General features: G+C 42.0%; 1 protein-coding gene across 1 annotated transcript in view; it reads left to right on the top strand.

Moving 5' to 3' along the window:
- Positions 1 to 4613, top strand: part of LOC140490231 (trans-2,3-enoyl-CoA reductase-like) — a 175493-nt gene extending 170880 nt beyond the window's left edge. The window contains exon 12 of the mRNA XM_072589092.1: positions 1769 to 4613. Within this exon, the coding sequence (XP_072445193.1) occupies positions 1769 to 1779 (11 nt within the window). The 3' untranslated portion in view covers positions 1780 to 4613. The remainder of the gene's footprint in view (positions 1 to 1768) is intronic.
- Positions 4614 to 16187: the final 11574 nt, after the last annotated feature.

The raw sequence follows: 16187 nt of genomic DNA, 5'->3' as shown, positions 1-16187 counted from the left end.
CTCTACCATTGTTAAGGTTGAACAATTCTGTTCTATACACAATTCGGGTCTGGGCTGATCTCAGCTTGTTTTTGACGTGTAGTAACCTTGGCCTTTTTGCATTCCATCAGGCCTTACTTGCAGAAGCTGTGATTAAGTTTGAGTGAGAATTTCATATTAAACTACTGGTCGCGTAATCATACTACCATCTCCCAGCCCACTTTGGAATACAAACAGTGCCCGATATCGGGAATGGAGCAGTCGAGATTAATGAGGAGGACAGGGCATCCCAGCAGAAAGATGCACTGTATAAGAGTGTTCAAGGGGTGTGCAACCATCAATTCCATCATGCAAGCACCGTTGGTCATGGCTGGCATCAGATTGTACAGGTGCATATCAATGATATCAGCTGCACCAACTTCCTGTTCCAGTGCGGTGGCAGGAGATACAGTGAAAAATGAATGCAGGAAAAATATCAACTGCCGATCTGTAACATTGCATTCAATATATAAGTACTTCCATTTATGCTTTTATATGGCACATGGAAAGGAGATTACACAGAACCTCAGTGCCAGCATCAACAAAACATTTCTGAAACTGTAACAAGTCTTTTGGAAAATTATGATTGCATTATAATAGTTTCTCGGGAAGGCATTACCAGGTTATGGCTGGCTTGATTTGATTAGATTGCCTGAGTATTCTGATGCAGGATAAAAAGATTAACAATTTAGAATAAATTGCATAGTTTAAAGGTCACTTTTCATAAGTCAGTAAGGAACACAAACTGCAGTGAATTGCACTTTTTAGAAGAACATTTTCTGTCTCATTTTCTGTGTAAACGTATCAGTTGTGGATTCTGCTCATCAAACTGAGAACTTTGTTTAAATGGTACAAATAGTTGGTGCAATATGATTAAGAGAAATAAACAGAAGTAAAACAACCAATTCAAACAGGCTTTATAACTTTTAAATTTTTATAATGCAATGGAGGATATCTAAATATCTGCATCATTCCACAGTTGAGAATTGAAATCATAAATATTTGTAAATTGTAGCTGTAACAAGTTATAAATGTCAGAGTATTCTTTCATTACAGATCCAGTTCTTGATATTTTCTAAGAACTTAGAACATAGAACAGTACAGGACAGGAACAGGCCATTCAGGCCCAACACAATACCATTCTAACCTAATCCCAGGGTGGCATGGTGGCTCAGTGGTTAGCACTGCTGCCTCACAGCACCAGGGATCCGGGTATGATAACCACCTTGGGTGACTGTCTGTGTGGAGTTTACACATTCTCCCCATGTCTGTGTGGGTTTCCTCCAGGTGCTCCGGTTTCCTCCAACAATCCAAAGATGTGGAGGTCAGGTGAATTGGCTATGCTAAATTGCTCCTAATATTAAGTATATTAGTCAGGGGTAAATGGAGGGAAATGGGTCTGGGTGGGTTATTCTTCGGAGGGTTGGTGTGGACTTGTTGGGACTAAGGACCTGTAGGATTATCTAATCTAATCCTATTGGCCTATATATGGTCTAAATGCCTTTTCAACGTTGCCATATCTGTTTTTACCACCTGCCCTTGCAATGCATTCCAGGCACCTACCACCCTCTGTGTAAAAAATAAAGTTTGCCTGGCAAATCTCCATTAATCTTTCCCATCTCACCTTAAATCCATGTCCCCTCGAATTTGACTGTTCTAATCAGGGAAAAAGGCTCTGACTATCCACACCTCTTGTAATTTTATATACTTCTGTCAGGTTGTGTGACAATGTTATCCTTGTTTTTTTCAGAGGGATCATAAAGGCAGAGGTTCCAAAACGTCTGGGTTTATCTACTTGAAGAAGCTTTTCAGTGTTTTTTTCAAAATGCTTGTACAGCGAAAAAAGAGTGGCTGGTTCTTTCTGTTCAGAGTTTGTTTTGGTTTTAGCAAGCTGTTTTTGTTTGGAAATGCTAGTCAACATTTAGCTGGGAAACCCGAGATATAGCTGGTCAAAGAAACAGCTTCATAATGATCCTCTCTCACTCTCTCAAACATCTCTACTGTAAGAACCTGTGTTTGATTTTACCTTTTATTTTGCCAAGGAGCTGTTTACGGCGATGTTACAAATATTTGGAACAGCATCATTAAGTTGTGATAGAGTCGATTGAGTTTTCAGATAATGACATTCTAAATTCTGTTCTATTAAATGCGGTTTTGTTTAAAACTGAGTGTATGGGCAAGCTGCATCACTCCTGGAATATCCACTATACACCTGCTTAAAATAACTAGAAAAGTTAGTATCTGGGCTACCTTTTTGAAATTTTTTGGAGGTTGTCTGGTCTGGTCCAAAACAGTTGTCCATCAACCTCTGACGCTCTTGCAAATACAATCCAAGTTTGTCCAACCTTTTCTTATCCTGGTAGACCTCTTCTGCATTCTCTGCACAGCCTCCACAATTGTTCTAGAATTGTGGTAACCAGAAGTGCACACAACATTCCAAATGCGGCTAAACCAAATTTTAATCCAGCTGCAACAGGATTTGCCAACTTTTAAACTCAGTATTCCAACCAATGAAGAAAAGCTTGCTATATATCTTCTTTATCAATTTATCCACTGGTGTTGCCACTTTCAGGGACTATGAACTTGCACACCATGATCTCTCAGTATAATAATACTCTGAAGAATCCTATCATTTGTTGTATACTTTCCTCCAGCATTTGACCTCCCAAAATGCATAACTTTACCCTTGTCCAGATTAAACTTCATCAGCTTCTCTGTCCAACCTTCCAACTGATTAATATTGTGATATATTGTGATAACTTTCTCACTATCTAAAATACCACCACTTTTTGTGTCATTTTCAAATTCACTAATCAGACCATATAAATGTACAGAGGTTCCCAGCATTGATCCTTTTCCACTACTGGTCACAGACCTCTAGTAAAAAAGCTCTCTACAACTACCCTTTGTATTCTCTGACCAAGCCAACTTTATATCCAACTTACTGTGGATCCAATGCAACTCCTGCTCATCCTACCATGAGGGGCCTTGTAAAATGCTTTATTAAAGTCCATGCAGGCAACATCCATTGCCTGACCCTTATTCAATCAACTTTATCACTTACTCAAAAAACCCAATCAAACTTGTGAGACAAGACTTCCCCTGCACAAAGCCAGACCAACTATCTCTAATAAGCCTTTTTTTTTCCCCCAAATATAAGTAAACCCTTGCCCTAAAAACCTTCTCCAATAATTTCCTTACCAGCAGTCTACGATTTCCTAGATTATCCTTGTTGCCCTTTTAAACAAAGGACCATATTGTTTATTCTTCAGTCTTCTGTGATTTTGCCTATGGCTAAAGAGGATACAAAGATCCCTGTCAAGGCCTCAACCATCTTGAAGAAGTAACAATGTGGATTGATGATGGCAGAGCGATGGACGTGATCTTTATGGACTTCAGTAAGGTTTTTTGACAAGGTTCCTCATGGCATACTGGTTAGCAAGGTTAGATCACACAGAATAGAGGGCCTCCCTCAGTATCATGGGATAGATCCCATCAGGTCCTTGGAACTTACCTATCTTAAATGTTTTTCAAGACACCCAATACCTCTTCCTTCTTAATATGCACATGCCCCAGAATATTAACATACCCCTCTCTAATCTCACGATCATTGATGTCTTTCTCCTTGGTGAATACCAATACAATATATTCATCAAGGACCTTTCCCGCTTCCTCTGGCTCGATGCATAAGTTTCTCTTTTGTCCTTGACTGGATGCATCCTTTCCCTAGCTACCCTCTTATTCCTAACATACATATAAAATGCCTTGGGATGCTCCTTAATCCTATTTACCCAGGACATTTCACGGCCACTTAATGCCCTCCCAACATCTCATTTAAGTTTTTTCCTGTTATATTTAAGTTTATATTCCTCAAGGGCCTTGTCTGATTTCAGTCTTCTAAATCTTACATATGTTTTCTTTGTCTTTTTAACTAAACTTTCAACATGTCTTGTCATCCAGGGTTCCTGTATTTAGCCATCCACATCTTTCATCCTCACAGGAACATGCTGGTCCTGAACTCTGATTCACTGGACTTTAAAAGGGCCTCACATGTCAGATGTGGATTCACCCTTAAATCCAATTTCAATCCAATAATTCCTTCCTATATTTTTGTAGTTAGCCTTCCCCCAGTTTAGCACTTCCACCTGAGGACCAGTCTTATCCTTCTCCATAATTATCTTAAAACTTAAGGAATTATGATCATAGTTTCCAAAATGCTGCCCCCCCCCCATTGAATCTTTGATCCCTTGGCTAGGCTCATTCCCCTTTACAAGTTGTAGTACGTTCCCTTCCCTGGTTTAGCTATCTGCATACATTTCAAACAACCCACCTGGAAACAATTAACAAATTGTGCCCCTTACAGGTCCCTGGCATGAGGAGAATCCCAGTGAAAATTGCGGAAGTCAGGTCATTCATGACATCAACCCAATTCCTGAGTTCTACCCATATAGCCTCACTAGACAAACCTTCCAATATGTCCTCTATTAGTGCAGTTGTGACATTCGAATCTGACATCATAACAAATGTTCATGCCATTCAATGTGATAAAGGAGTTGAAGAGTGTGTCGCTGGAAAAGCACAGCCAATCAGGCATCATCCAGGAAGCAGGAGAACTGACATTTCAGGCATAAGCCCTTCATCAGGAATGAGGCTTGTGGGCCAAGGGGGCTAAGAGTTAAATGGGACGGGGTTGGGACTGGGGCGGAAGGTAGCTGGGAATGTGATAGGTAGATGAAGTTGGGGATGAAAGTGGTAGGTCGGAGATGAGGGTGGAGCAGATAGGTGGGAAGGAAGATGGACAGGTAGGACTACATTTTCACTCCCACCTTCATCTACTTGTCGCATTCCCTGCTATGTTGCCCCCAGCACCACCCGTCTCCCATTTGTCTCTCAGATTCCTTGACCCACAAGCTTCATTGCTGATGAAGGGCTTATACCTAAAACATTGATTCTCCTGCTTCTTGGCTGCTGCCTGACCAGCTGTGATTTTCCAGAACCACATTTTTCGACTCTGATCTCCAGCATCTGCAGTCCTCATTTTCCCCTAATGTGATGAAGGACCAAATTAAATTGGATAATTCATACAAATATTGTGGGTATGAAATCAAGTCAAAGTCTGGCGATTCTGTAACAAAGTCATCTCCTGTCTCCCAATGTGTGTCTGTATCTATAATTCATAAGTCAGGTGTGTGATGGAGTATTACCCACATGCTTGGATGAATGCAGCTCCAATAACACTCAAGAAACTTAATACTATCTAAGATCAGACAGCCCACCTGATTGGCATCACATTCACTCTCTTCAACACTGCAGCAGTGCATACTATTTACAAGATGTACTGTAGCAGCAACTGATCCAGTCCCATTCAAAAGAAGCTTCCAAACCCTTGTCCTGTAACACCTAGAAAAAGAGCAATAGATGCTTGGCATCACTACTGTTAATCCATTCTCAAACCAATTGGTGAAAACTGAAACCAGACATTAATATTTTCTTTGATAATCATTTTATTCAGACATTGCAGCATTATGTGTCTATTTCCTACACAGCAACAACCAAATGTCCCCGCAGAGTTTCTTTATAAGTGTTCTCGTATATTTTTTTATTCAACTTGTTCAGACATATCATGATACACATTTAGAAGGGGTACATGAACCCCAGTTTTCTAGGGCCACTACCATTGCACCACAAAAGCCTCAAGTGGTCAAGTTACTTAATTAACCAGTGCCATTCACCTATATATCTTCCCTGCTGTGATTAAACTGCTGAATGGACTTCTGTAACTTCAAATAATGTTGACCTTGCTCATTTCTGATTTTGCTTTGTGCACCTTGTGTGCAGCCATAACCTTGTATGACTCACTGTAAGTGCCCTCTGAACTGTGTGTCCTTGTTTGCTATGATCTGCCTGTACTGCTCATAAAACAAAGCTTTTCACAATACTTATGTATGTGTGACTACAATAAATCAAATCAAAATCAAATAACAGTGCAAGTAAAATGCCATCAACAAACAAAATCTACAAGTTCTCCTACATGTCACACAACATCTTGATTAAGAATACCATTCTTCACTGGTATTGTGTGAAAATCTTGGAACTCCCTTCTGAATAGCACTGTAGGTGTTCCTGCACCTCAAGGACTGTACCAATTCAATAAGGTGCCTCACCACCATCATCTCAACAGAAAATGGGGATAGGAAACAAATTTTGGGATAACCAACAATGCCCACACTCTCAAAAGAATGAAAATAAAACTTTTCAAATTAATCTCAAACTATTAACAAAAAGAAACATATTGCAGCATGATCAGTGATTTACCTTTTTTTTTCAGCCATATATATTTCGCAGTAAGAAACGCTGTCTGCACTGTGGAATTCACATACCATCCAGCTTGGTAAAAGCTGGAACATCTCACCCACATGGACAATGTGGTGAAATGCCCCAAGTGCTGCTTCCATATATATGACGGTAAAAAAAGTTGTTTTCTTACCAAATAAATAATTTATTTTGGTAATAAGCTAAAATCACAATATAATTTGTGATAGATGTAAACATATAATGGATGTATTGCCCAGAATCACAGAATGACTTTGAAGTTATTCAACCATTGTGTCTGCACCAGCTCTCTAAATGAGCATGTTGTGGTCACTTCAAGATAATCCTATCCATGCCCTTCTTAATTTTGTAAACCTCTATAAGGTCACCCTTCAGCCTCCGATGCTCCAGGGAAAAAAAAACCCTGTTCAGCCTCTCTCTATAGCTCAAATTCTCCAAACCTGGCAACATCCTTGTAAATCTTTTCTGAACCCTTTCAAGTTTCACAACATCTTTCTGTTAGTGATCGCAAAACTTTCATTGATTGTTGTTCAAATACAACTGTTTCACAATTGATCTTAAGGATGGCAGATTTGCTTCTCTAATGTATTCTTGCTTATATGTGATTCCAGACTCAAAACAAAGTATTTGATCCTTAACTGTCTGTGAAATGGCTGAGCAAGTCACTCAAGTCAGTTCAAGAACAATTAGGGATAGCCAACAAAATGGTAGCCTTGCCAGCATCACCCATATCCCATGAAATATTTTTCAAAAAAGACAGCCACTGGTGAGTTAGGAGATGAGCTATTCTCAGTAGGATTCCAAGTTCCTGATCTACTCTTGGAGCCAAACTATTTATATGGCTAGCCTAGTTTAGTTTCTTGTTAGTGATAACCACCAGGATGTTGATAATGGAGGATTCAGCAATGGTGATGGCATTGAATATCAATGAATCATAGATTCTCTCTTGCTGGATATAATTATGACCTGACATTTATGGTGTGAATGTTAGTTGCCACTTGTCAATCCAAGTCTGGATATTGTCCTGGTGTGCTGAATTTGGACATGGACTGTGTAGATTGGAGCAAAAATCCCTATCATCTAAAATAATGAACCAAACTTTTGACTTTTCAAAATCGTTTTAAAGTGAAAAGGCAGCTGGACTGGGCTCTGGGAAAAATACATAGACACAGAGATGACTGCTTGGAATCATTATTCAGCCCGAAAATCCGAATCATACCTTGACTCTAAAAGAACAATCAACCAGACCAAACACTCGAGACTGAAACTGACCTTTTTTACACCTTGGCTACTCAGCCACTAGACATTCAATGTCAATCAATATTCATTCACAGATTTGACAGGAGATAATGGAACATACAGTCAGTATAACCACCAGACCCCATCTCACCAGAGAGAATGCTTTCAACAACAAGTTTCTTCCCAAAAAGCTTCCCCACAGACTTCAGCCCCAACAAGCAACTTTGTTTTCAAGTACCACAGAGGCCGAACCAAGAAGCTGCATTGGGAAATCAAACCAAGGGCATCATTGCAACAAGGGACATCTGGGAGGGGGGAAGCCAGCCAAATGCTATCCAAACAAGAGCTTCCAGACACTGACCTGCTCTGATCCAAGAGACCCTCACCAACCAGACGTACTTTAAAGTTGTATTTTCCTCAGTGGTGAGCTGAAATTCCCAAGACCCCAAAGTTCTGACCTAGCTAGCAGGGACGGGAAGACGGCTGGTGACAGTGCAGGAACCCCAAGGGTAGGAAGTCTGATTAAAATTTCCGTGATTAAAACTGTATTTAGCTTCTAAAACTGTTTAACCTATTAGAAGGTTTCAATTTAATAGTGTATTTAATTACTGGCCTCTGCGTTGGTGATTCTGTCAATTTTCCTGTTTATTATATTTGTCTTTATTTCTTGTATTATACTTACCTTTCATATTTAATAAATGCCCTGAAACACCTGATTACTGCCTTCTTCATTTCACATTCCTAAATAAGCCCAGTGTCAGAACCAGGATCTGAGGGTGAGTTGAACCACCTAAAAATCAGCAACTTTCTAATCACAAACCAGAATCCTACAATTGATTCAGTATTTGGGGAGTCATAAATACTTCTGAACTTGTGAAAGAAGGGAAGATCATTAATGAAGCAGCTGAAGATGGTTGGGCATCGGGAATTATCCTGACAAACTCCTGCAATGGTGTCCTGGGGCTGAAATGACAGAACCCCAACAATTACAACCCTTTGTGTAAGGTATGCCTTTATCCTTTATTCCTATTGACTTTATTTTTCTGGGGCTCCATAAGGACACCTTTTGTCAAATGCCACATTGAATCTCAATGCTAGTCACTCTTGACATGTATAGTTCAATTAAAGGTTAAAGAAAATAAACACAGAAGTTATGATGAAGCATAAGAAATAAACACAGATGTAGGTTGTTTGGCCCTTGATCCTGCTCCACCATTCAATTGGATCATGGCTGATCTGACACTCCACTTGACCACTTTCCTGCATTTTCCACCAAATCCTTGATTCTTCAACTGATCACGAATCTATCTGTCTCAGCCTTAAATATACACAAGAAATTTGCCCTACAGCTCTCTGTGGCAAGACATTCCAAAGACTCAGCTCTCTGAGAGAACAAATTTCTCCAGTCTTACATTCTGGGAATATGCCTTCGGCTCTTCAACTCACGACCATTTCAGCTTTTATCCTATCAAGTCCCTTAAGATTATGTTTCAAACCTTTAGAAATCACATGTTAAGTTCTAGTTAGGGAATTGTTTCAATTCTGGACACCACACTTTTGAAAGAATACCAACATCTTAGAGTAATGTCGAAGACGTTTATTGTTATGGCACAGAGAATATTGGACTTCAGTTATTTGGAGAACCTAGTGAATCAGAATCCATGTTAGTTGATTACCCTGAAGAAAATAAGAAGAAAGTGCTTCCTGTAACTTTAAACTGTAGATGAGGTCAATACCTGGAGGGAACAGATTTATAATGGCGAACCAAGTAGATCTTTCAGCCCACCAAGTCTGCTCTGACATTCAATGAAACCATGGCTGATCTAATAATCTTCACCTCCACTTTCTTGCTTTCTCCCCCTACAACCCTCAATACTTTAAATCAGTAAGTCTCAGTTTTGCAGCTAATTAACAACCCAGCTATGACTGCCCATTGTGGTAAAAGATTCCACAGATTCATTACTCTCAGAGAAGAAATACCTTATGTTTTCCTCCAATATACTCCATCTGCCAAATCTTTGTCCACTCACTTAACCAGTCTATATCTCTGCATAATCTCTTTGGCATCCTCACCACTTACTTTCCAATTTTTTTTCATTCACAAACTTGGCTACACTACCTTCACATTCCTCATCCAAGACATTAATATATATTGTAAATAACAGTGGCTCCATCAACAAACCCTATAGCATTTGACTACCTGCAGGATGCATTCTGAAAATGTCCTTCTTATCCTATACTTTTGTCATCCATTAGCTAGCTAATCTTCTACTCAGCTAATACAATACATGCAACACCATGTGTTTTCATTTTATTTTGTAGCCTAATGTGCTGTACCTTCTGAAACACCTTCCAGAAATCCAAAGGTATTATAGCTTCTGCTTCCCCCTCGAATATTCAAACTCCTGAAAGAATTCTAACAAATTTGTCAAGCATGGTTGCCCTTTTGTGAAGCCATGCTGCTGCTTCTGCTGAATTATATAATGTAATTCTAGATGTTCAGCTATTACATCCGTCATAATGGACTTGAACATTTGACAGTAACATATGTTAAACTAACTGGGCTATAGTTACCTGTGTTTTTTGTTTTGGTCCTCCAAAAAGCAGAAAGCACTGGGAAAACAAACCCCAACTGTTCTGACAGCATTGTTGGAGAGAAAAATGGAATCAGCTTTGAGATATTCAAAACTGACGAGATGTCAAAATATGATGGGTTTTAGGTTGAAATATGTTGGGTGTGTAACAGTGTAGGAACAACTTTTTAATTTTAGTTAGGTGGAGAATTACTTATCTGTTATTATCTTATTAATAAACACTGCCAAAGTGGACTTTATTGCAAAGTGAAATTTAATGTTATCCACTAATCCTCAGTTAACTCTGGTCCAGAGTGAGTTTGGATTCAGACAGCATTATATCAAGGAGAGAATGCAAAGTAGGGACCTTGCTAAAGTGTCGCATTTACCTTATTAAACCCAGAGCTGTAAGGCTCAGTACAGCATTCCCACTCAGTTGCTAACTGAAGTTCTCAAATGATATCAAATTATCTTTGAGCGTATCATCCTATCTTCACTGATGCTTGACCATGGGATTAGAACATAGAACATAGAACATAGAACAATACAGCACAGAACAGGCCCTTCGGCCCACGATGTTGTGCCGAACTTCTAACCTAGATTAAGCACCCATCCATGTACCTATCCAAATGCCGCTTAAAGGTCGCCAATGATTCTGACTCTACCACTCCCTCGGGCAGCGCATTCCATGCCCCCACCACTCTCTGGGTAAAGAACCCACCCCTGACATCTCCCCTATACCTTCCACCCTTCACCTTAAATTTATGTCCCCTTGTAACACTCTGTTGTACCCGGGGAAAAAGTTTCTGACTGTCTACTCTATCTATTCCCCTGATTATCTCATAAACCTCTATCAAGTCACCCCTCATCCTTCGCCGTTCCAACGAGAAAAGGCCGAGAACTCTCAACCTATCCTCGTACGACCTACTCTCCATTCCAGGCAACATCCTGGTAAATCTTCTCTGCACCCTCTCCAAAGCTTCCACATCTTTCCTAAAGTGAGGCGACCAGAACTGCACACAGTACTCCAACTGTGGCCTAACCAAATTCCTGTACAGCTGCAACATCACTTCACGACTCTTGAATTCAATCCCTCTGCTAATGAACGATAATACTCCATAGGCCTTCTTACAAACCCTATCCACCTGAGTGGCAACCTTCAAAGATCTATGTACATAGACCCCAAGATCCCTCTGTTCCTCCACCTGACTAAGAACCCTACCATTAACCCTGTATTCCGCATTCTTATTTGTTCTTCCGAAATGGACAACCTCACACTTGGCAGGGTTGAACTCCATCTGCCACTCCTCAGCCCAGCTCTGCATCATATCTAAGTCCCTCTGCATCTGACAACAGCCCTCCTCACTGTCCACAACTCCACCTATCTTCGTATCATCTGCAAATTTACTGACCCACCCTTCGACTCCCTCATCTAAGTCATTAATAAAAATTACAAACAGCAGAGGACCCAGAACTGAACCCTGCGGAACTCCACTTGTAACTGGGCTCCAGGCTGAATATTTACCATCTACCACCACTCTCTGCCTTCGACCGGTTAGCCAGTTTTCTATCCAATTGGCCAAATTTCCCTCTATCCCATGCCTCCTGACTTTCCGCATAAGCCTACCATGGGGAACCTTATCAAATGCCTTACTAAAATCCATGTACACTACATCCACTGCTCTACCCTCATCCACATGCTTGGTCACCTCCTCGAAGAATTCAATAAGACTTGTAAGGCAAGACCTACCCTTCACAAATCCGTGCTGGCTGTCCCTAATCAAGCAGTGTCTTTCCAGATACTCGTAAATCCTATCCCTCAGTACCCTTTCCATTACTTTGCCTACCACAGAAGTAAGACTAACTGGCCTGTAATTCCCGGGGTTATCCCTATTCCCTTTTTTGAACAGGGGCACAACATTCACTACTCTCCAGTCCCCTGGTACCACCCCCGTTGCCAGTGAAGACGAGAAGATCAATGCCAACGGTACTGCAATTTCCTCTCTTGCTTCCCACATAATCCTAGGATATATCCCGTCAGGCCCGGGGGACTTGTCTATCCTCAAGTTGTTCAAAATGTCCAACACATCTTCCTTCCTAACAGGTATCTCTTCTAGCTTAACAGTCCGTTCCACACTCTCCTCTTCAACAATACGGTCCCTCTCGTTCGTAAATACTGAAGAGAAGTACTTGTTCAAGACCTCTCCTATCTCTTCCGACTCAATACACAATCTCCCACTACTGTCCTTGATCGGACCTCCCCTCGTTCTTGTCATTCTCAGGTTTCTCACATACGCATAAAATGCCTTGGGGTTATCCTTGATCCTATCCGCCAAGGATTTTTCATGCCCTCTCTTAGCTCTCCTAATCCCTTTCTTCAGGTCCCTTCTGGCTATCCTGTATCCCTCTACTGCTCTGTCTGAACCCTGTTTCCTCAACCTTGTGTAAGCCTCCTTCTTCCTCTTTACTAGACATTCAACCTCCCTCGTCAACCAAGGCTCCCTCACACAACCATTTCTTTCCTGCCTGATAGGTACATACATATCAAGGACACGTCGTATCTGCTCCTTGAAAAAGTTCCACATTTCCACCACATCCTTCCCTGACAGCCTATGCTCCCAACGTATGCTCCTCAAATCCTGTCTTACAGCATCGTAATTTCCCTTCCCCCAATTGTAAAATCTACCTTGTTGTGCGCACCTATCTCTCTCCATAACCAAGGTGAAAGTCACAGAATTGTGGTCACCATCACCAAAATGTTCACCCACTAACAAGCCCACCACTTGTCCCGGTTCATTACCGAGTACCAAATCCAATATGGCCTCCCCTCTGGTTGGACACTCTACATACTGCGTTAGAAAAGCTTCCTGGACACACTGCACAAACACCGCCCCATCCAATCTACTTGATCTAAAGAGCTTCCAATCAATATTTGGGAAGTTGAAGTCGCCCATGACTACGACCCTGTGGCTTCTGCACCTTTCCAAAATCTGTTTCCCAATCTGTTTCTCCACATCTCTGCTGCTATTGGGGGCCCTATAATAAACACCCAACAAGGTGACTGCACCTTTCCTATTTCTGACTTCAGCCCATACTACCTCCAGAGGCAGATCCCCCTCAAACTTCCTTTCTGCAGCCGTTATACCATTTCTAATTAGCAATGCCACCCCCCCTCCTTTTTTACCACCCTCCCTAATCTTACTGAAACATCTGTAACCAGGAACCTCCAACAGCCATTCCTGTCCCTCATCTATCCATGTTTCCGTGATGGCCACAACATCGTAGTCCCAGGTACCGATCCACGCCTTAAGTTCACCCACCTTATTTCTGATACTCCTTGCGTTGAAGTATACGCACTTGAGCCCATCTCTGTGTCCGCAAGTAGTCCCTGTCAGTGCTACCTTCTCCACAGCCTCCCCACAGTCTTGGGCAGCCTGACACACAGCTAGCTTACTTGCTGGACTACAAGTCCGGATCCCATCCCCCTGCCAAATTAGTTTAAACCCCCCCGAAGAGTGCTAGCAAACCTACCCCCCAGGATATTGGTGCCCTTCTGGTTCAGGTGCAACCCGTCCTGTTTATACAGGTCCCACCTTCCCCAGAATGCAGTCCAATTGTCCAAATATCTGAAGCCCTCCCTCCTACACCATCCTTGCAGCCACGTGTTCAACTGCACTCTCTCCCTATTCTTTGCCTCACTGTCACGTGGCACCGGCAACAACCCAGAGATGACGACTCTGTCTGTCCTAGCTTTTAGCTTCCAGCCTAACTCCTTGAGCTCTTGAATGACCTCTCCACCCCTCTTCCTACCTATGTCGTTGGTGCCAATGTGTACCACGACCTCTGGCTGCACACCCTCCCCGTTAAGGATTCTGAAGACACGGTCCGAGACGTCTCGGACCCTAGCACCCGGGAGGCAACAAACCATCCGAGAGTCTCGCCCATGTCCACAGAACCGCCTGTCCGTCCCTCTAACTAGAGAGTCCCCTATAACTAGCGCTCTCCTCCTCTCCCCCTTTTCCTTCTGAGTCTCAGAGCCACAGACCCCTTCACTGCAGCTTACACCTGCAAGGCTATCCCCCCCAACAGTTTCCAAAGCTGTATACTTATTTTTTAGGGGAACGACCACAGGGGAACCCTGCACTGCCTGCTTCTTCCCCTTCCCACCTCTAACTGTTACCCAGCTACCTCTGTTCTCCGGCGTAACTATGTCCCTGTAGCTTCTATCAATCACCCTCTCAGCCTCTCGAATAATCCTCAGTTCGTCCAACTCCAGTTCCAGTTCCCTAACTCGTTCGGTGAGGATCAGGATCTGACTGCATTTCCTGCAGACGAAGTCGGCAGGAGTATCGGTGGTCACCCCTACCTCAAACATCCTGCAGGAGGAACATTCCACCACCTGCGCTGCCATAACTGTACACTTTGTCTCCAAAAACAAGAACACTGAGTCAATAACACTGAGTCATTTACCTGTGGACTTTAAAGTTAGGTTAGAGGAGGCCCTACGAGAGTAGGACCTGGGGTCTAGAACACACCCACTCAAATACTAATCACTTACCTTCCCGCCCCAGCTATGCACTCCAACCTCACTTCCGCTGCCCGCTACAGGTAAGTAATTTTGAAACAAACTGTCTTACCTTAGCTGTAGTCTCCCGGGTTCGCTTTTCCTCGGCCGCTGCTCCCACTCAAATGACCGTTGGTGATTAAAGGGTGAGTATTTATACTCACAGTTCTCCTTCCCGGCTGCCCCTCTGTTTGCCATCACTTCCTCTGCTGCTCCCGCTCTTTTTGTGAAGAGAGGAAAAAAAAAACACCGCTGCCCGCTACAGGTAAGTAATTTTGAAACAAACTGTCTTACCTTAGCTGTAGTCTCCCGGGTTCGCTTTTCCTCGGCCGCTGCTCCCACTCAAAATGGGATTGGCTTGCGAACCAACCAGGGTGGGGAAGTCTTTGTTCGAAGGCCATTGGTCTTTGATCAAGGGAAGCAGTGCAGTTGCTGAAAACTAGCCCCACCAACCTTCCACCAGCGTCATCCTGCTTTTCCCTCTTAACCCTTCTTTCCATACAAGCATTCATGCTCATATTGTGGTCAGTCATCATTTGGCCTCAGATCTTTTGATCCCTGATGGGTAAATTACTGGCAACTGACAATAATTCTGCATACGACAGAGATTGGTGGTTTCTGATTGCCCAGCAGCTCAATGGATGGGGGCTGAGAGTGCAGGTGGATTTCAACCTCTGTGGTCATAATCCCAAGGAAGGACCCACAGTGACTGGTTAAGTTTCTGGCACTTAGAACAGTGGGCTTTCTGCAAGGATGGAGATTTGGGGTTCTTGCCAATCTCCAGATGGCAGCTCCAATTGCCCAGACACTTCAAACATGTGCCAAAGGAGTTAAATTCCAGGCAAAGTGGTTTGGAACTTTTGAAAGCAGTGTAAACTATCATTTAATTTATGTTACTAGAGACACTTAAATAATCAAACAGAGAATATTGCTGAGTCTCACTGGACTGTTTTATTTTAAATAAATTAAATTTCTTATCTTAATAAGCTTTGTCCATTGAACCTGATTCAATGAGATACTATTAATAGTACTTCAATCTAATTTTACTGAATGACACCTAGTTACGATGCTGTAATTTGCACTGACGCCAAACTTTTTCAAACACTATTAGATATATTGGGACCTACAATGTAATCTTTTAAATTCAACCACCTTCAACATTGCACAAATGGAATTTAATTACTCCAATTGTTGATGAGTTAAATAATTGGAAAATTTCAAACTTCATGTTCTCATTTCCAAGGGCGCACTTTTATTGGTTCAATACCTAATAGTTTTGAATTTAAACACCAGAAAGACATTCCACAAAGAGCTGCAGGAACTCAACTGGTCTGGCAGCATCTGGAGACAGAAATTGAAATGTCCCATGTCATGCTATCTTCAGGTTCTCTTTTATTTCAGATGTCCAGTTTCTGCAATATCTTTCTTTCATTTTACTTCATTGTCTCTTCTCTTCCCAA

Source organism: Chiloscyllium punctatum, chromosome 2, assembly GCF_047496795.1.
Source record: "Chiloscyllium punctatum isolate Juve2018m chromosome 2, sChiPun1.3, whole genome shotgun sequence".
Lineage (NCBI taxonomy): Eukaryota > Metazoa > Chordata > Chondrichthyes > Orectolobiformes > Hemiscylliidae > Chiloscyllium > Chiloscyllium punctatum.
The sequence above is the reverse complement of the archived record's forward strand: the minus strand, read 5'-3'. Positions and strand labels throughout refer to the sequence as shown.